The sequence below is a fragment of the Bombina bombina genome, chromosome 2 (genome assembly GCF_027579735.1).
Source record: "Bombina bombina isolate aBomBom1 chromosome 2, aBomBom1.pri, whole genome shotgun sequence".
Lineage (NCBI taxonomy): Eukaryota > Metazoa > Chordata > Amphibia > Anura > Bombinatoridae > Bombina > Bombina bombina.
Genome location: NC_069500.1, coordinates 421,427,332 through 421,446,856, shown reverse-complemented (window position 1 = coordinate 421,446,856; position 19,525 = coordinate 421,427,332). Strand labels below are relative to the sequence as shown.

At 41.1% G+C, this 19,525-nt stretch overlaps 1 protein-coding gene across 1 annotated transcript in view; it reads right to left on the bottom strand.

Moving 5' to 3' along the window:
* Positions 1–19,525, bottom strand: part of DGCR2 (DiGeorge syndrome critical region gene 2) — a gene marked incomplete in the record, with an annotated part of 543,661 nt that overhangs the window by 211,910 nt on the left and 312,226 nt on the right. The window contains 1 exon segment of the mRNA XM_053701964.1: positions 14,102–14,278. Coding sequence (XP_053557939.1) covers positions 14,102–14,278 — 177 coding nt within the window.

The window sequence follows — 19,525 nt, the reverse complement described above, 5'->3', positions numbered from 1 at the left end:
ACAGCAAAGTCAGATATTATGGCTCCCAATTTAGTGACCTGCAAGGAAGCATCAGTAATAAAAGAATTGGCCAACTTAAAAGCCTTAATCCTATCTTGGATTTCGTCAAAAGGAGTCTCAACCTGAAGAGACTCAGACAAGGCATCGAACCAATAGACAGCAGCACTTGTCACAGTGGCGATACACACTGCAGGTTGCCATCGGAGACCTTGATGAACATATATTTTCTTCAAATAAGCCTCCAGCTTTTTGTCTATTGGATCCTTAAGGGAGAAGCTATCCTTAATAGGAATAGTAGTCCTCTAAACCAGAGTAGAAATGGCCCCTTCTACTTTAAGCACCTCCACAGAGGAAGTAACATCAAAATATTTATTAGTCAGATTTCCTAGGGTTAACAACGGTAGGAGTATCTGAGTCAACAAGAGTAGCCAAAACCTCCTTTAACAGTACACAGAGGTTTTCAAGCTTAAATCTGAAGGATACAACTTCAGCATCAGATGGAGGAATTATACTGTCCGAATCTGAGATTTCACCCTCAGAGGCTACCGACGTATCTTCCTCATCAGACTTATGAGAAAGGGCAACTTGGTTAGCAGAAGTCGGGTACTGCAGGGTACTGCATGTGACGCCATTAAGGCTTGGGACGTCTGAGGATAAAACTGTGGCATTGCCTGAACGGCATCATCCTGAGAGACTGCTGGCTCAGCAATGAGTAATTTATCTTTATTTTTTTAAAGTTTTCTCTATGCAAGAGGAACAAAATGGCAAGGGCGCTACAATTTCGTTCTTCAGACAAATAGGACATCTGTCCATTGGCACAGCATCCTGCTCCAAGATGCAGGAAAATAAAATAAATTTTATCGAATTAAAAATAAAAATATTTTTTAAGTAACTGTCCCTTTAAGAGACCTGTGTCCCCCAAATGAGAAAAAAAAACATAATTTATGTAAGAACTTACCTGATAAATTCATTTCTTTCATATTAGCAAGAGTCCATGAGCTAGTGACGTATGGGATATACATTCCTACCAGGAGGGGCAAAGTTTCCCAAACCTCAAAATGCCTATAAATACACCCCTCACCACACCCACAATTCAGTTTAACGAATAGCCAAGAAGTGGGGTGATAAAAAAGTGCGAAAGCATATAAAATAAGGAATTGGAATAATTGTGCTTCATACAAAAATCATAACCACCCCAAAAAAGGGCGGGCCTCATGGACTCTTGCTAATATGAAAGAAATGAATTTATCAGGTAAGTTCTTACATAAATTATGTTTTCTTTCATGTAATTAGCAAGAGTCCATGAGCTAGTGACGTATGGGATAATGACTACCCAAGAAGTGGATCTTTCCACACAAGAGTCACTAGAGAGGGAGGGATAAAATAAAGACAGCCAATTCCTGCTGAAAATAATCCACACCCAAAATAAAGTTTAATCAAAAACATAAGCAGAAGATTCAAACTGAAACCGCTGCCTGAAGTACTTTTCTACCAAAAACTGCTTCAGAAGAAGAAAATACATCAAAATGTTAGAATTTAGTAAAAGTATGCAAAGAGGACCAAGTTGCTGCTTTGCAAATCTGATCAATCGAAGCTTCATTCCTAAACGCCCAGGAAGTAGAAACTGACCTAGTAGAATGAGCTGTAATCCTTTGAGGCGGAGATTTACCCGACTCAACATAGGCAAGATGAATTAAATATTTCAACCAAGATGCCAAAGAAATGGCAGAAGCTTTCTGGCCTTTTCTAGAACCAGAAAAGATAACAAATAAACTAGAAGTCTTTCGGAAAGACTTAGTAGCTTCAACATAATATTTCAAAGCTCTAACAACATCCAAAGAATGCAATGATTTCTCCTTAGAATTCTTAGGATTAGGACATAATGAAGGAACCACAATTTCCCTACTAATGTTGTTAGAATTCACAACTTTAGGTAAAAATTCAAAAGAAGTTCGCAACACTGCCTTATCCTGATGAAAAATCAGAAAAGGAGACTCACAAGAAAGAGCAGATAATTCAGAAACTCTTCTGGCAGAAGAGATTGCCAAAAGGAACAAAACTTTCCAAGAAAGTAATTTAATGTCCAATGAATGCATAGGTTCAAACGGAGGAGCTTGAAGAGCCCCCAGAACCAAATTCAAACTCCAAGGAGGAGAAATTGACTTAATGACAGGTTTTATACGAACCAAAGCTTGTACAAAACAATGAATATCAGGAAGATTAGCAATCTTTCTGTGAAAAAGAACAGAAAGAGCAGAGATTTGTCCTTTCAAAGAACTTGCGGATAAACCTTTATCTAAACCATCCTGAAGAAACTGTAAAATTCTCGGAATTCTAAAAGAATGCCAAGAAAAATGATGAGAAAGACACCAAGAAATATAAGTCTTCCAGACTCTATAATATATCTCTCTGGATACAGATTTACGAGCCTGTAACATAGTATTAATCACAGAGTCAGAGAAACCTCTTTGACCAAGAATCAAGCGTTCAATCTCCATACCTTTAAATTTAAGGATTTGAGATCCTGATGGAAAAAAGGACCTTGCGACAGAAGGTCTGGTCGTAGCGGAAGAGTCCACGGATGGCAAGAGGCCATCCGGACAAGATCCGCATACCAAAACCTGTGAGGCCATGCCGGAGCTACCAGCAGAACAAACGAGCATTCCTTCAGAATCTTGGAAGAAGAACTAGAGGCGGAAAGATATAAGCAGGATGATACTTCCAAGGAAGTGATAATGCATCCACTGCTTCCGCCTGAGGATCCCGGGATCTGGACAGATACCTGGGAAGTTTCTTGTTTAGATGAGACGCCATCAGATCTATTTCTGGAAGCTCCCACATTTGAACAATCTGAAGAAATACCTCTGGGTGAAGAGACCATTCGCCCGGATGCAACGTTTGGCGACTGAGATAATCCGCTTCCCAATTGTCTATACCTGGGATATGAACCGCAGAGATTAGACAGGAGCTGGATTCCGCCCAAACCAGAATTCGAGATACTTCTTTCATAGCCAGAGGACTGTGAGTCCCTCCTTGATGATTGATGTATGCCACAGTAGTGACATTGTCTGTCTGAAAACAAATGAACGATTCTCTCTTCAGAAGAGGCCAAGACTGAAGAGCTCTGAAAATTGCACGGAGTTCCAAAATATTGATCAGTAATCTCACCTCCTGAGATTCCCAAACTCCTTGTGCCGTCAGAGATCCCCACACAGCTCCCCAACCTGTGAGACTTGCATCTGTTGAAATTACAGTCCAGGTCGGAAGCACAAAAGAAGCCCCCTGAATTAAACGATGGTGATCTGTCCACCACGTTAGAGAGTGTCGTACAATCGGTTTTAAAGATATTAATTGAGATATCTTTGTGTAATCCTTGCACCATTGATTCAGCATACAGAGCTGAAGAGGTCGCATGTGAAAACGAGCAAAGGGGATCGCGTCCGATGCAGCAGTCATAAGACCTAGAATTTCCATGCATAAGGCTACCGAAGGGAATGATTGTGACTGAAGGTTTCGACAAGCTGAAATCAATTTTAGACGTCTCTTGTCTGTTAAAGACAGAGTCATGGACACTGAATCTATCTGGAAACCCAGAAAGGTTACCCTTGTCTGAGGAATCAATGAACTTTTTGGTGAATTGATCCTCCAACCATGATCTTGAAGAAACAACACAAGTCGATTCGTATGAGATTCTGCTAAATGTAAAGACTGAGCAAGTACCAAGATATCGTCCAAATAAGGAAATACCACAATACCCTGTTCTCTGATTACAGACAGAAGGGCACCGAGAACCTTTGTAAAAATTCTTGGAGCTGTAGCTAGGCCAAACGGCAGAGCCACAAACTGGTAATGCTTGTCCAGAAAAGAGAATCTCAGGAACTGATAATGATCTGGATGAATCGGAATATGCAGATATGCATCCTGTAAATCTATTGTGGACATAAAATGCCCTTGCTGAACAAAAGGCAAGATAGTCCTTACAGTTACCATTTTGAACGTTGGTATCCTTACATAACGATTCAATATTTTTAGATCCAGAACTGGTCTGAAGGAATTCTCCTTCTTTGGTACAATGAAGAGATTTGAATAAAACCCCATCCCCTGTTCCAGAACTGGAACTGGCATAATTACTCCAGCCAACTCTAGATCTGAAACACAATTCAGAAATGCTTGAGCTTTCACTGGATTTACTGGGACACGGGAAAGAAAAAATCTCTTTGCAGGAGGTCTCATCTTGAAACCAATTCTGTACCCTTCTGAAACAATGTTCTGAATCCAAAGATTGTGAACAGAATTGATCCAAATTTCTTTGAAAAAACGTAACCTGCCCCCTACCAGCTGAGCTGGAATGAGGGCCGCACCTTCATGTGGACTTAGAAGCAGGCTTTGCCTTTCTAGAAGGCTTGGATTTATTCCAGACTGGAGATGGTTTCCAAACTGAAACTGCTCCTGAGGATGAAGCATCAGGCTTTTGTTCTTTGTTGAAACGAAAGGAACGAAAACGATTATTAGCCCTGTTTTTACCCTTAGATTTTTTATCCTGTGGTAAAAAAGTTCCTTTCCCACCAGTAACAGTTGAGATAATGTAATCCAACTGAGAACCAAATAATTTGATACCCTGGAAAGAAATGGAAAGTAGAGTTGATTTAGAAGCCATATCAGCATTCCAAGTTTTAAGCCATAAAGCTCTTCTAGCTAAAATAGCTAGAGACATAAACCTGACATCAACTCTGATATCAAAAATGGCATCACAGATAAAATTATTAGCATGCTGAAGAAGAATAATAATATTATGAGAATCATGATCTGTTACTTGTTGTGCTAAAGTCTCCAACCAAAAAGTTGAAGCTGCAGCAACATCAGCCAAATATATAGCAGGTCTAAGAAGATTACCTGAACACAGATAAGCTTTTCTTAGAAAGGATTCAATTTTCCTATCTAAAGGATCTTTAAACGAAGTACCATCTGACGTAGGAATAGTAGTACGTTTAGCAAGGGTAGAAATAGCCCCATCGACTTTAGGGATTTTGTCCCAAAATTCTAATCTGTCAGACGGCACAGGATATAATTGCTTAAAACGATTAGAAGGAGTAAATGAATTACCCAATTTATCCCATTCTCTGGAAATTACTTCAGAAATAGCATTAGGAACAGGAAAAACTTCTGGAATAACCACAGGAGATTTAAATACCTTATCTAAACGTTTAGAATTAGTATCAAGAGGACCAGAATCCTCTATTTCTAAAGCAATTAGTACTTCTTTAAGTAAAGAACGAATAAATTCCATTTCTAAATAAATATGAAGATTTATCAGCATCAATCTCTGAGACAGAATCCTCTGAACCAGAAGAGTCATCAGAATCAGAATGATGATGTTCATTTAAAAATTCATCTGTAGAGAGAGAAGTTTTAAAAGATTTTTTATGTTTACTAGAAGGAGAAATAACAGACATAGCCTTCTTGATGGATTCAGAAACAAAATCTCTTATGTTATCAGGAACATTCTGCACCTTAGATGTTGAGGGAACTGCAACAGGCAATGGTACATTACTAAAGGAAATATTATCTGCTTTAACAAGTTTGTCATGACAATTGATACAAACAACAGCCGGAGGAATAGCTACCAAAAGTTTACAGCAGATACACTTAGCTTTGGTAGTTCCAGCACTAGACAGCGATTTTCCTGAAGTATCTTCTGACTCAGATGCAACGTGAGACATCTTGCAATATGTAAGAGAAAAAACAACATATAAAGCAAAATTGATCAAATTCCTTAAATGACAGTTTCAGGAATGGGAAAAAATGCCAATAAACAAGCTTCTAGTAACCAGAAGCAAAGAAAAAATGAGACTGAAATAATGTGGAGACAAAAGCGACGCCCATATTTTTTGGCGCCAAATAATACGCCCACATTGTTTGGCGCCTAAATGCTTTTTGGCGCCAAAAATGACGCCACATCCGGAACGCCGACATTTTTGGCGCAAAAGGACGTCAAAAAATGACGCAACTTCCGGCGACACGTATGACGCCGGAAACAGAAAAGATTTTTTGTGCCAAAAAAAGTCAGCGCCAAGAATGACGCAATAAAATGAAGCATTTTCAGCCCCCGCGAGCCTAACAGCCCAAAGGAAAAAAACATAATTTATGCTTACCTGATAAATTCCTTTCTCCTGTAGTGTGGTCAGTCCACGGGTCATCATTACTTCTGGGATATTAACTCCTCCCCAACAGGAAGTGCAAGAGGATTCACCCAGCAGAGCTGCTATATAGCTCCTCCCCTCTACGTCACACCCAGTCATTCGACCAAGAACCAACGAGAAAGGAGAAGCCAAAGGGTGCAGTGGTGACTGGAGTATAATTTAAAAAATTTTGACCTGCCATAAAAAACAGGGCGGGCCGTGGACTGACCACACTACAGGAGAAAGGAATTTATCAGGTAAGCATAAATTATGTTTTCTCCTGTTAAGTGTGGTCAGTCCACGGGTCATCATTACTTCTGGGATACCAATACCAAAGCTAAAGTACACGGATGAAGGGAGGGACAGGCAGGCTCTTTATACGTAAGGAACCACTGCCTGAAGAACCTTTCTCCCAAAAACAGCCTCCGAAGAAGCAAAAGTGTCAAATTTGTAAAATTTGGAAAAAGTATGAAGAGAAGACCAAGTTGCAGCCTTGCAAATCTGTTCAACAGAAGCCTCATTCTTAAAGGCCCAAGTGGAAGCCACAGCTCTAGTAGAATGAGCTGTAATTCTTTCAGGAGGCTGCTGTCCAGCAGTCTCATAGGCTAACCATATTATGCTACGAAGCCAAAAAGAGAGAGAGGTAGCCGAAGCTTTTTGACCTCTCCTCTGACCAGAATAAACGACAAACAGGGAAGACGTTTGTCGAAAATCCTTAGTTGCCTGTAGATAAAATTTCAGGGCACGGACTACATCTAGATTGTGTAGAAGACGTTCCTTCTTCGAAGAAGGATTAGGACACAAAGATGGAACAACAATCTCTTGATTGATATTCCTGTTAGTGACCACCTTAGGTAAGAACCCCGGTTTAGTACGCAGAACTACCTTGTCTGAATGAAAAATCAGATAAGGAGAATCACAATGTAAGGCAGATAACTCAGAGACTCTTCGAGCCGAGGAAATAGCCATTAAAAACAGAACTTTCCAAGATAACAGCTTGATATCAATGGAATGAAGGGGTTCAAACGGAACACCCTGTAAAACATTAAGAACTAAGTTCAAACTCCATGGTGGAGCAACAGTTTTAAACACAGGCTTGATCCTAGCTAAAGCCTGACAAAAAGCTTGAACGTCCGGAACTTCTGACAGACGTTTGTGTAAAAGGATGGACAGAGCTGAAATCTTTCCCTTTAAGGAACTAGCGGATAAACCCTTTTCTAAACCTTCTTGTAGAAAAGACAATATCCTAGGAATCCTAACCTTACTCCATGAGTAACTCTTGGATTCGCACCAATATAAGTATTTACGCCATATTTTATGGTAAATCTTTCTGGTAACAGGCTTCCTAGCCTGTATTAAGGTATCAATAACTGACTCAGAAAAACTACGTTTTGATAAAATCAAGCGTTCAATTTCCAAGCAGTCAGCTTCAGAGAAATTAGATTTTGATGTTTGAAGGGACCCTGGATCAGAAGGTCCTGTTTCAGAGGTAGAGACCAAGGTGGACAGGATGACATGTCCACTAGATCTGCATACCAAGTCCTGCGTGGCCATGCAGGCGCTATTAGAATCACTGATGCTCTCTCCTGTTTGATTCTGGCAATCAATCGAGGAAGCATCGGGAAGGGTGGAAACACATAAGCCATCCCGAAGGTCCAAGGTGCTGTCAAAGCATCTATCAGAACCGCTCCCGGATCCCTGGATCTGGATCCGTAACGAGGAAGCTTGGCGTTCTGTCGAGACGCCATGAGATCTATCTCTGGTTTGCCCCAACGTCAAAGTATTTGGGCAAAGACCTCCGGATGAAGTTCCCACTCCCCCGGATGAAAAGTCTGACGACTTAGGAAATCCGCCTCCCAGTTCTCCACTCCCGGGATGTGGATTGCTGACAGGTGGCAAGAGTGAGACTCTGCCCAGCGAATTATCTTTGATACTTCCATCATTGCTAGGGAGCTTCTTGTCCCTCCCTGATGGTTGATGTAAGCTACAGTCGTGATGTTGTCCGACTGAAACCTGATGAACCCCCGAGTTGTTAACTGGGGCCAAGCCAGAAGGGCATTGAGAACTGCTCTCAATTCCAGAATGTTTATTGGCAGGAGACACTCCTCCTGATTCCATTGTCCCTGAGCCTTCAGAGAATTCCAGACAGCGCCCCAACCTAGTAGGCTGGCGTCTGTTGTTACAATTGTCCAGTCTGGCCTGCTGAATGGCATCCCCCTGGACAGATGTGGCCGAGAAAGCCACCATAGAAGAGAATTTCTGGTCTCTTGATCCAGATTCAGAGTAGGGGACAAGTCTGAGTAATCCCCATTCCACTGACTTAGCATGCACAATTGCAGCGGTCTGAGATGTAGGCGTGCAAAGGGTACTATGTCCATTGCCGCTACCATTAAGCCGATCACCTCCATGCATTGAGCTACTGACGGGTGTTGAATGGAATGAAGGACACGGCATGCATTTTGAAGCTTTGTTAACCTGTCTTCTGTCAGGTAAATCTTCATTTTTACAGAATCTATAAGAGTCCCCAAGAAGGGAACTCTTGTGAGTGGAAAGAGTGAACTCTTCTTTTCGTTCACCTTCCATCCATGCGACCTTAGAAATGCCAGTACTAACTCTGTATGAGACTTGGCAGTTTGAAAGCTTGAAGCTTGTATCAGAATGTCGTCTAGGTACGGAGCTACCGAAATTCCTCGCGGTCTTAGTACCGCCAGAAGAGCACCCAGAACCTTTGTGAAGATTCTTGGAGCCGTAGCCAATCCGAATGGAAGAGCTACAAACTGGTAATGCCTGTCTAGGAAGGCAAACCTTAGATACCGGTAATGATCTTTATGAATCGGTATGTGAAGGTAAGCATCCTTTAAATCCACTGTGGTCATGTACTGACCCTTTTGGATCATGGGTAAGATTGTCCGAATAGTTTCCATTTTGAACGATGGAACTCTTAGGAATTTGTTTAGGATCTTTAAATCCAAGATTGGCCTGAAAGTTCCCTCTTTTTTGGGAACCACAAACAGATTTGAGTAAAACCCTTGTCCTTGTTCCGACCGCGGAACCGGATGGATCACTCCCATTAGTAAAAGATCTTGTACACAGCGTAGAAACGCCTCTTTCTTTATTTGGTTTGTTGACAACCTTGACAAATGAAATCTCCCTTTTGGGGGAGAGGATTTGAAGTCCAGAAGGTATCCCTGAGATATGATCTCTAACGCCCAGGGATCCTGGACATCTCTTGCCCAAGCCTGGGCGAAGAGAGAAAGTCTGCCCCCCACTAGATCCGTTCCCGGATCGGGGGTCCTCCATTCATGCTGTCTTAGGGGCAGCAGCAGGTTTCCTGGCCTGCTTGCCCTTGTTCCAGGACTGGTTAGGTCTCCAGCCTTGTCTGTAGCGAGCAACAGCTCCTTCCTGTTTTGGTGCAGAGGAAGTTGATGCTGCTCCTGCTTTGAAATTACGAAAGGAACGAAAATTAGACTGTCTAGCCTTAGGTTTGGCTCTGTCTTGAGGCAGGGCGTGGCCTTTACCTCCTGTAATGTCAGCGATAATTTCTTTCAACCCGGGCCCGAATAAGGTTTGCCCTTTGAAAGGTATGTTAAGTAATTTAGATTTAGAAGTAACGTCAGCTGACCAGGATTTTAGCCACAGTGCTCTGCTTTCCCATGAATGGCGAATCCGGAATTCTTAGCCGTAAGTTTAGTTAAATGTACTACGGCATCCGAAATAAATGAATTAGCTAGCTTAAGTGTCTTAAGCTTGTTTGAAATCTCATCTATAGTTATTGAGTCAAGAGTCTCTTCCAGGGACTCGGACCAAAAAGCGGCCGCGGCCGTGACAGACGCAATACATGCAAGGGGTTGCAATATAAAACCTTGTTGAACAAACATTTTCTTAAGGTAACCCTCTAATTTTTTATCCATTGGATCTGAAAAGGCACAGCTATCCTCTACCGGGATAGTGGTACGCTTAGCCAGAGTAGAAACCGCTCCCTCCACCTTAGGGACCGTCTGCCATAAGTCCCGTGTGGTGGCGTCTATTGGAAACATTTTTCTAAACACAGGAGGGGGGGAAAAGGGTACACCGGGCCTATCCCACTCCTTAGTAATTATCTCTGTAAGCCTCTTAGGTATAGGAAATACGTCAGTACTCGCCGGTACCGCATAGTATCTATCCAGCCTACATAATTTCTCTGGGATTGCAACGGTGTTACAATCATTTAGAGCTGCTAATACCTCCCCTAACAGTACACGGAGGTTATCGAGTTTAAACTTAAAATTAGAAATGTCTGAATCCATTCTATTGGGATCAGAACCGTCACCTGCTGATTGAAGCTCTCCGTCCTCATGTTCAGCATACTGTGACGCAGTATCAGACATGGCCCTATTATCAACAGCGCACTCTGTTCTCACCCCAGAGTGATCACGCTTACCTCTTAGTTCTGGTAATTTAGCCAAAACTTCAGTCATAACATTAGCCATATCCTGTAATGTGATTTGTAATGGCCGCCCTGATGTACTCGGCGCTACATTATCACGCACCTCCCGAGCGGGAGATGCAGGTACTGACACGTGAGGCGAGTTAGTCGGCATAACTCTCCCCTCGTTGTTTGGTGAAATATGTTCAATTTGTACAGATTGACTTTTATTTAAAGTAGCATCAATGCAATTAGTACATAGATTTCTATTGGGCTCCACTTTGGCTTTAGCACATATAGCACAGAGATATTCCTCTGAATCAGACATGTTTAACACACTAGCAAATAAACTAGCAACTTGGAAATACTTTTCAAAGTAATTTACAAATAATATGAAAACGTACTGCGCCTTTAAGAAGCACAGAAAAAAGTTATGACAGTTGAGAAATAATAAACTGAGAAACTATCACATCAAATCTTTTCCGGTAAAAACACAATTTTAGCAAAGGATTGCCCCCATTAGCAATGGATAACTAACGCTGATAGCAGAAAAAAAGTATAGAAATAAACGTTTTTTATCACAGTCAGCTACAATCTCACAGCTCTGCTGTGAGTGATTACCTCCCTCAAAATAAGTTTTGAAGACCCCTGAGCTCTGTAGAGACGAACCGGATCATGCAGGGAAGACAAGAGACTTCTGACTGAATTTTTTGATGCGTAGCAAAAGCGCCAAAAAAGGCCCCTCCCCCTCACACACAACAGTGAGGGAGATCAGTAAACTGTCTTAAATTAAATAAAACGACTGCCAAGTGGAAAAAAACAGTGCCCAAAACATTTTTTCACCCAGTACCTCAGAAAATTAAACGATTTAACATGCCAGCAAAAACGTTTAACATCAAATAAATGAAATGTCATTAGAAAGCCTGTTGCTAGTCACTGCAAATTAGGCTAAAGTCTTATGCATACAGTATTATCCCAGTGAAGTGCCATTCCCCAGAATACTGAAGTGTAAAATATACATACATGACAGCCTGATACCAGTTGCTACTACTGCATTTAAGGCTGAGCTTACATTATATCGGTATGGCAGAATTTTCTCAGTCAATTTCATTGTCAGAAAAAAATATATTGCTACATACCTCTTTGCAGATTAACCTGCCCGCTGTCCCCTGATCTGAAGTTTACCTCACTTCTCAGATGGCCGAGAACAGCAATATGATCTTAACTACGCCGGCTAAAATCATACAAAAAACTCAGGTAGATTCTTCTTCAAATTCTACCAGAGAAGGAACAACACACTCCGGTGCTGTTATAAAATAACAAACTTTTGATTGAAGGTATAAAACTAAGTATAATCACCACAGTCCTCTCACACATCCTATCTATTAGTTGGGTGCAAGAGAATGACTGGGTGTGACGTAGAGGGGAGGAGCTATATAGCAGCTCTGCTGGGTGAATCCTCTTGCACTTCCTGTTGGGGAGGAGTTAATATCCCAGAAGTAATGATGACCCGTGGACTGACCACACTTAACAGGAGAAAAGTCAAATTTTTAAGGTAAGAAAAAATGATTGATTCAAATGCATTATCCCAAATATGAAACTGACTGTCTGAAAATAAGGAATGTTGAACATTCTGAGTCAAGGCAAATAAATGTCTGAATACATATATTTAGAACTTTATAAATAAAGTGCCCAACCATAGCTTAGAGTGTCACAGAAAATAAGATTTACTTACCCCAGGACACTCATCTACATGTTTGTAGAAAGCCAAACCAGTACTGAAACGAAAATCAGCAGAGGTAATGGTATATAAATAAGAGTATATCGTCGATCTGAAAAGGGAGGTAAGAGATGAATCTCTACGACCGATAACAGAGAACCTATGAAATAGACCCCGTAGAAGGAGATCACTGCATTCAAATAGGCAATACTCTCCTCACATCCCTCTGACATTCACTGCACGCTGAGAGGAAAACCGGGCTCCAACTTGCTGCGGAGCGCATATCAACGTAGAATCTAGCACAAACTTACTTCACCACCTCCATAGGAGGCAAAGTTTGTAAAACTGAATTGTGGGTGTGGTGAGGGGTGTATTCATAGGCATTTTGAGGTTTGGGAAACTTTGCCCCTCCTGGTAGGAATGTATATCCCATACGTCACTAGCTCATGGACTCTTGCTAATTACATGAAAGAAAGCTTTATTTCCAGCACTTGTTTCAGCACAACCATTAGGCAGCAAGAAAAAGGCAAGCTTTTTGTCTTTATATTTTATTAACAAAACCTATTGCACCCCTACACCTCAGCCATCAGACTGAGGTGCCTACCTGCCCAACACAAAACGATAGGAGGAACGATTCCAAAATCTGTAGAGTAACCTGCTTGCAACCGTTCAGGATTCTCACTCAGAATGGACTGATGCACTCACGTGACCGGTCTGAAAAGCTGCGACTGGATATGAACTGCGCGCTTTAGATCGGAAGAGAAGAGCAGGGGAAATGGTGCCACTTCCTGTTGCTAGTTACGCAGCGGCAAAATATTGCAGAGTTGCGATATACATGCAATGAATTGTGACCCGCGCAAACACAGACCGGAACACTCAAAAACAAAGCCCCTCTTATTTCTTTATTAAAAAGTTATCCCAACACTTTTATAAAAGAAAAAGCCAACGAGAAATAAAGTCCTTATTTCAGCACTTTGATTTTAATACTGGCCACATGCTACCTAGTGCTTGCCACTGCCTGAACAAGCTCCTGAGTCCAGGATACTAGTCCCCAAAGTGATACAGCCTAAACATTATCCAAAGATTAACCCTTCAAGTGCCAGCCTCCTTTAGACCCCCAAAGGACGAAAGGCACTTACCTGCATCTCCAGCTGTCCGGCAGGAAGACAGCTCTCACGGTATAGAAGGACGCCACTCCTTTCAGGGACCTGTGGAAAAAAGAAAGAACAGAGTAAACCTACTCTGGCTTTCTAATTCAGGGCAGAAACGTGTTAGGAAAATGCAGTGAAGCCCACTTCACAAATTCCTAACTGCTTTAAAGCCACCACTGCTCTACTGAAGAGACTAATGTGGAGTACAGCTAGACCCAATCTTGAAAGGGAAGATCAGAGTAGACCTACTCTGGCTTTCTAAAATAATAAATCTTGATTGAAGTGAAATAAATCTAATTTTCTTCAGACACTTAAACTTCACCTCCCCCATGCACCAAGGCAAAGAGAATGACTGGGGGTTGGGGGTAGGAGATTGATACTTAACAGCTTGGCTGTGGTGCTCTTTACCTCCTTCTGCTGGCCAGTAGTGGTATCTCCCAACAGTAAATGATGACGCCGTGGACTCAGCATATGTTAGGAAAGAAAATTGTTTGGGAATTTTAAAGATGAATTTATATTGATAACCAACAGCTGGTCAGTAGACATTCATATCTCACAGAAGAATACATTAATTTAAAAAGTAGTCACAAAGTTCAAATCTAATGCATCATATTATTAACCTGAATAAAGGGCAGATCCTACTTACTTCGTTTGCAGAGAAAAGAGGACTTTTCATAGCAGTTCTCCGCATACCAGCTATGGAGGCCATTATGGCGCAGAGATGGCAGATGGAAACACTGTAGCTGTGCACACAAGATATTCTCATTTTCAGACATAGCAGTACCAAAAATTGGCACCGGAGGCAAAAATACCTCTGAGGAGCCTAGAAAAGTGCAATGAAGGAAGAAAATAAATTAATTTGACTTCTGTGCTTTAGTTAACTAGAGAAACAAAACAATTCCAGAGTTTTGGGCAGATCTAGTCTCAACCGTTCCCAGTCTCTGACCTTCAAATGTAAACTCACAAGCTCCCTATCCAGATCATATTTAAAAAAATAAATAAAAAAAAAAGCTTTCTACTTGTTTATAGTTTACATAACTGTCTTTTTGTATTTATTATTCAGTAAATATGCACCTACTGTCATAAAACTGTATAAAGGCATTGAAGACAACAACACTAATAATAAAAACACTGAAGTCAGTTTAAACAAAGGTGGAAAAAATAATTTTTTCTTAATAAAAATGCTTTTTCGATGAAAAATCTATCTAAATATAGTTTGTCTTTAAGGTACATTATAATCCAAAACGTTAATCATCCTGAAATAATAATAATAATATGAGGCTATATTTATGGCTGTAATGCTTATTTTTGTTGGTAAATTAAAGGAATACTGAACCCAAATTTTCTCTTTCATGATTCAGATAGTCGGGCCCATCTCTGGTTCAGCACCTAGGTACAAGCTTGCGGATTGGTGGCTAAATGTACCCAGCAATCAGCAAGTGTTATCTAGGGTGATGAACCAAAAATGGGCCGGTTTGTAAGCTTACATTCCTGATTTTTCAAATTAAGATACCAAGAGAACAAAGAAAATTTGATAATAGGAGTAAATTAGAAAGTTGCTTAAAATTGCATGCTCTATCTAAATCATGAAAGAAAAAATCTGGGTTTTGTGTCCCTTTACTTCCATTAATCCATATTAACAATCTCATGCTCTCCCAGAGGTTTCTGTACAAATATTTGTGTCTAAAAGATATCACATATTCTTGGTTTTGGATTTCTCAAAAATGTCAATTTTGGTATGCATAAATAACATGCCTCTTCTTCACAGCAAAAATGTTTATTTTATAACATACAAAGTTGAGAAATTTACTTTTATTAAATTTGCTTAATTCCCTTGGTATCCTTTGTTGGAGGAGAGCAATGCTCTACTGGGAGCTAGGTGAACACATTGCTTGAGCCAATGACAAGCAGCAAGCTCACAGTAGTTCATTGCTTCTGAGCCTACCTAGGTTTGCTTTTCAACAATGAATATCAAGAGAACGAAGCAAGTAGATAAGAGGAGTACAATGGAAAGTTGTTTAACATTGCATGCTCTATCTGAATCATTAAACTTACATTTTGACCTTACTGTCCCTTTAATGCCATTGCTCCCCTGCAAATCTATGTACACAGAGATAACTCATGCAAAGTTTCAAGAAGCTCAATTAATAAACGATTGTTTGGAATGGAACAGATCTGCACAAAAATCTAAGTGTGAGGAGGGGGGCAAGCATTAAATTAAATGTGCTATTGTTTTAGTTAAATAAAGCTATTTAAATTGTTACTATAAGGTATTTATTATTATTCTCCTTCCAATAAAAAACAGCTGAAAATCTAATATGAACCTATTAAATTGAAGACAATCCAATAATTTAGTTTTAGTGATCTGTGCATTTCAAATGCTATTTAGCTAAAACAGTAATTTTCTGATATAACTGGGAAAAAAAAAAGTATTCTTACCTAATAAATTCTTTTTTTTTTTTTTTTCATGGTGGTGAGAGTCCACAAGACGAGTTGTGGGAGTGAATTCCTGCCACTAGGAGGCAGCAAAGAACCCAAACACCAAGAGCTTTTGAACCCACCCACCTCCCTGTACAACTCAGTTAATGGTAAAGCTGAGAAGAGGAATGGTAACAAAAAGGTAGGAAACATCTAGCAGGGTACGAAGAAGTGCAAATAAAGAGTACCGCAAAAAAATAAGAAAAAAGTAAATTTATGCTTACCTGATAAATTAATTTATTTTACGATATGACGAGTCCACGGATTTCATCCTTACTTGTGGGATATTAACCTCCTGCTAACAGGAAGTGGCATAGAGCACCACAGCAGAGCTGTATATATAGCCCCTCCCTTCCCCTCCACCCTCAGTCATTCGGCCGAAGGTATAGGAAGAGAAAAGGAAAGGCTAAAAGGTGAAGGTGACTGCAGTTTACCAAAAATAAATAAACCTGTCTTAAAAAGAACAGGGTGGGCCGTGGACTCGTCATATCGTAAAATAAATTAATTTATCAGGTAAGCATAAATTTACTTTTCTTTTACAAAGATATGACGAGTCCACGGATTTCATCCTTACTTGTGGGATACCAATACTAAAGCAAAAGGACACGGATGAAAGGGAGGGACAAGACAGGAACCTAAACAGAAGGCACCACTGCTTGAAGAACCTTTCTCCCAAAAATAGCCTCAGAAGAAGCAAAAGTATAAAATTTGGAAAAAGTATGAAGGGACGACCAAGTTGCAGCCTTACAAATCTGTTCAACAGAAGCATTGTTTTTAAAAGCCCATGTGGAAGCCACAGCCCTAGTAGAATGAGCCGTAATTCTTTCAGGAGGCTGCTGTCCAGCAGTCTCATATGCCAGGCGGATGATACTTCTCAGCGAAAAAGAAAGAGAGGTAGCCGTAGTTTTCTGACCCCTACGCTTTCCAGAATAAACAATGAATAATGAAGATGATTGACGGAAATCCTTGGTTGCCTGTCAGTAAAACTTCAAGGCACGGACCACATCCAGATTGTATAACAGACGCTGCTTCTTGGAAGAAGGATTAGGACACAATGAAGGAACAACAATTTCTTGATTAATGTTCTTATTTGAAACAACCTTAGGAAGAAAACCAGGCTTGGCACGTAAAACCACCTTATCAGAATGAAATATAAGATAAGGCGAATCACATTGTAAAGCTGAAAGCTCAGAAACTCTTCAAGCAGAAGAGATAGCAACTAAAAACAGAACTTTCCAAGATAACAATTTAATATCTATGGAATGCATAGGCTCAAACGGAACCCCCTGAAGAACTCTAAGAACTAAATTCAAACTCCAGGGAGGAGTAATAGGTCTAAATACAGGCTTAATTCTAGTTAAAGCCTGACAAAAAGACTGAACATCCGGCACATTTGCCAAACGTTTGTGAAGCAAAATTGACAAAGCAGAAATTTGTTCCTTTAAGGAACTTGCTGATAACCCTTTCTCCAATCCTTCTTGAAGAAAAAAGACAGAAGCCTAGGAATCTTGGATTCACACCAATAAAGATATTTACGCCATATCTTATGATAGATTTTTCTAGTGACAGGCTTTCGAGCCTGTATCAAAGTATCATTGACCGAATCAGAGAATCCTCGCTTCGATAAAATCAAGCGTTCAATCTCCACGCAGTCAGCTGCAGAGAAATTAGATTTGGATGTTGAAAAGGTCCTTGAATGAGAAGATCCTGTCTCAAAGGAAGTTTCCACGGTGACAGAGAGGACATGTCCACTAAATCCGCATACCAAGTCCTGCATGGCCACGTAGGCGCTATCAGGATTACTGAAGCTCTATCCTGTTTGATTCGAGCAATCATGCATGGAAGGAGAGGAAATGGTGGAAACACATAAACCAGGCTGAACTTCCAAGGCACTGCCAGGACATCTATCAGTTCAGCCTGTGGATCACTTGACCTGGATCCGTATCTCTGGAGCTTGGCATTCTGTCGAGACGCCATTAGATCCAATTCTGGTCTGCCCCATCTGAGAATCAGTGAGGCAAATACTTCCGGATGGAGTTCCCACTCCCCCGGATGAAAAGTCTGACAACTTAGAAGATCTGCTTCCCAATGTTCTACTCCTGGGATGTAGATTGCCGACAAATAACAAGAGTGGGTCTCCGCCCATCGGATTATCTTGAATACTATCATCGCTAAGGAACTCTTTGTTCCCCCCTGATGATTGATATATGCCACAGTCGTGATGTTGTCCGTCTGGAACCTGATGAATTTTGCCGAAGTCAACTGAGGCCACGCCAGAAGCGCATTGAATATTGCTCTCAATTCCAGAATATTAATTGGAAGTAGAGACTCCACCTGAGTACAAACACCCTGAGCCTTCAGGGAGTTCCAGACTGCACCCCAGCCCAGGAGGCTGGCATCCGTTGTCACTATCACCCACGAGGATCTGCGGAAACAAGTCCCCTGTGACAGATGATCCAGCGACACCCACCAAAGAAGAGAGTCCCTGGTTACTCAATCCAGATTTATCTGAGGAGATAAATTCTCATAATCCCCATTCAACTGTCCGAGCATGCACAGCTGCAGTGGTCTGAGATGAAAGCGTGGAAGCGGAATTATATCCATTGCCGCTACCATTAATCCAATGACTTCCATGCACTGAGCCACTGATGGCCGATGAATCTATAAGAGTCCCCAGAAATGAAACCCTTGTCTGTGGAACTAATGAACTCTTTTCTATGTTTACTTTCCAACCGTGAGATCTCAGGAAAGACAATACTATGTCCGTGTGAGATTTTGTCAATTGATAATTCAACGCCTGAATCAAAATGTCGTCCAGATAAGGCGCTACTGCTATAAACCGCGGTCTGAGAACCGCTAAAAGAGACCCTAGAACTTTTGTGAAAATTCTGGGTGCCGTGGCAAGACCAAAAGGAAGAGCCACGAACCGATAGTGTTTGTCCAGGAAGGCAAACCTTAGGAACTGATGATGATCCTTATAAATAGGGATATGAAGGTATGCATCCTTCAAATCCATGGTAGTCATATATTGACCCTCCTGAATCATTGGTAAGATTGTTCGTAGTGTCTCCATTTTGAACAATGGGACTCTGAGAAATTTGTCTGAAAGTTCCTTCTTTTTTGGGAACTAGAAAAAACAGAATTTATGTTTACCTGATAAATTACTTTCTCCAACGGTGTGTCCGGTCCACGGCGTCATCCTTACTTGTGGGATATTCTCTTCCCCAACAGGAAATGGCAAAGAGCCCAGCAAAGCTGGTCACATGATCCCTCCTAGGCTCCGCCTACCCCAGTCATTCGACCGACGTTAAGGAGGAATATTAGCATAGGAGAAACCATATGGTACCGTGGTGACTGTAGTTAAAGAAAATAAATTATCAGACCTGATTAAAAAAACCAGGGCGGGCCGTGGACCGGACACACCGTTGGAGAAAGTAATTTATCAGGTAAACATAAATTCTGTTTTCTCCAACATAGGTGTGTCCGGTCCACGGCGTCATCCTTACTTGTGGGAACCAATACCAAAGCTTTAGGACACGGATGAAGGGAGGGAGCAAATCAGGTCACCTAAATGGAAGGCACCACGGCTTGC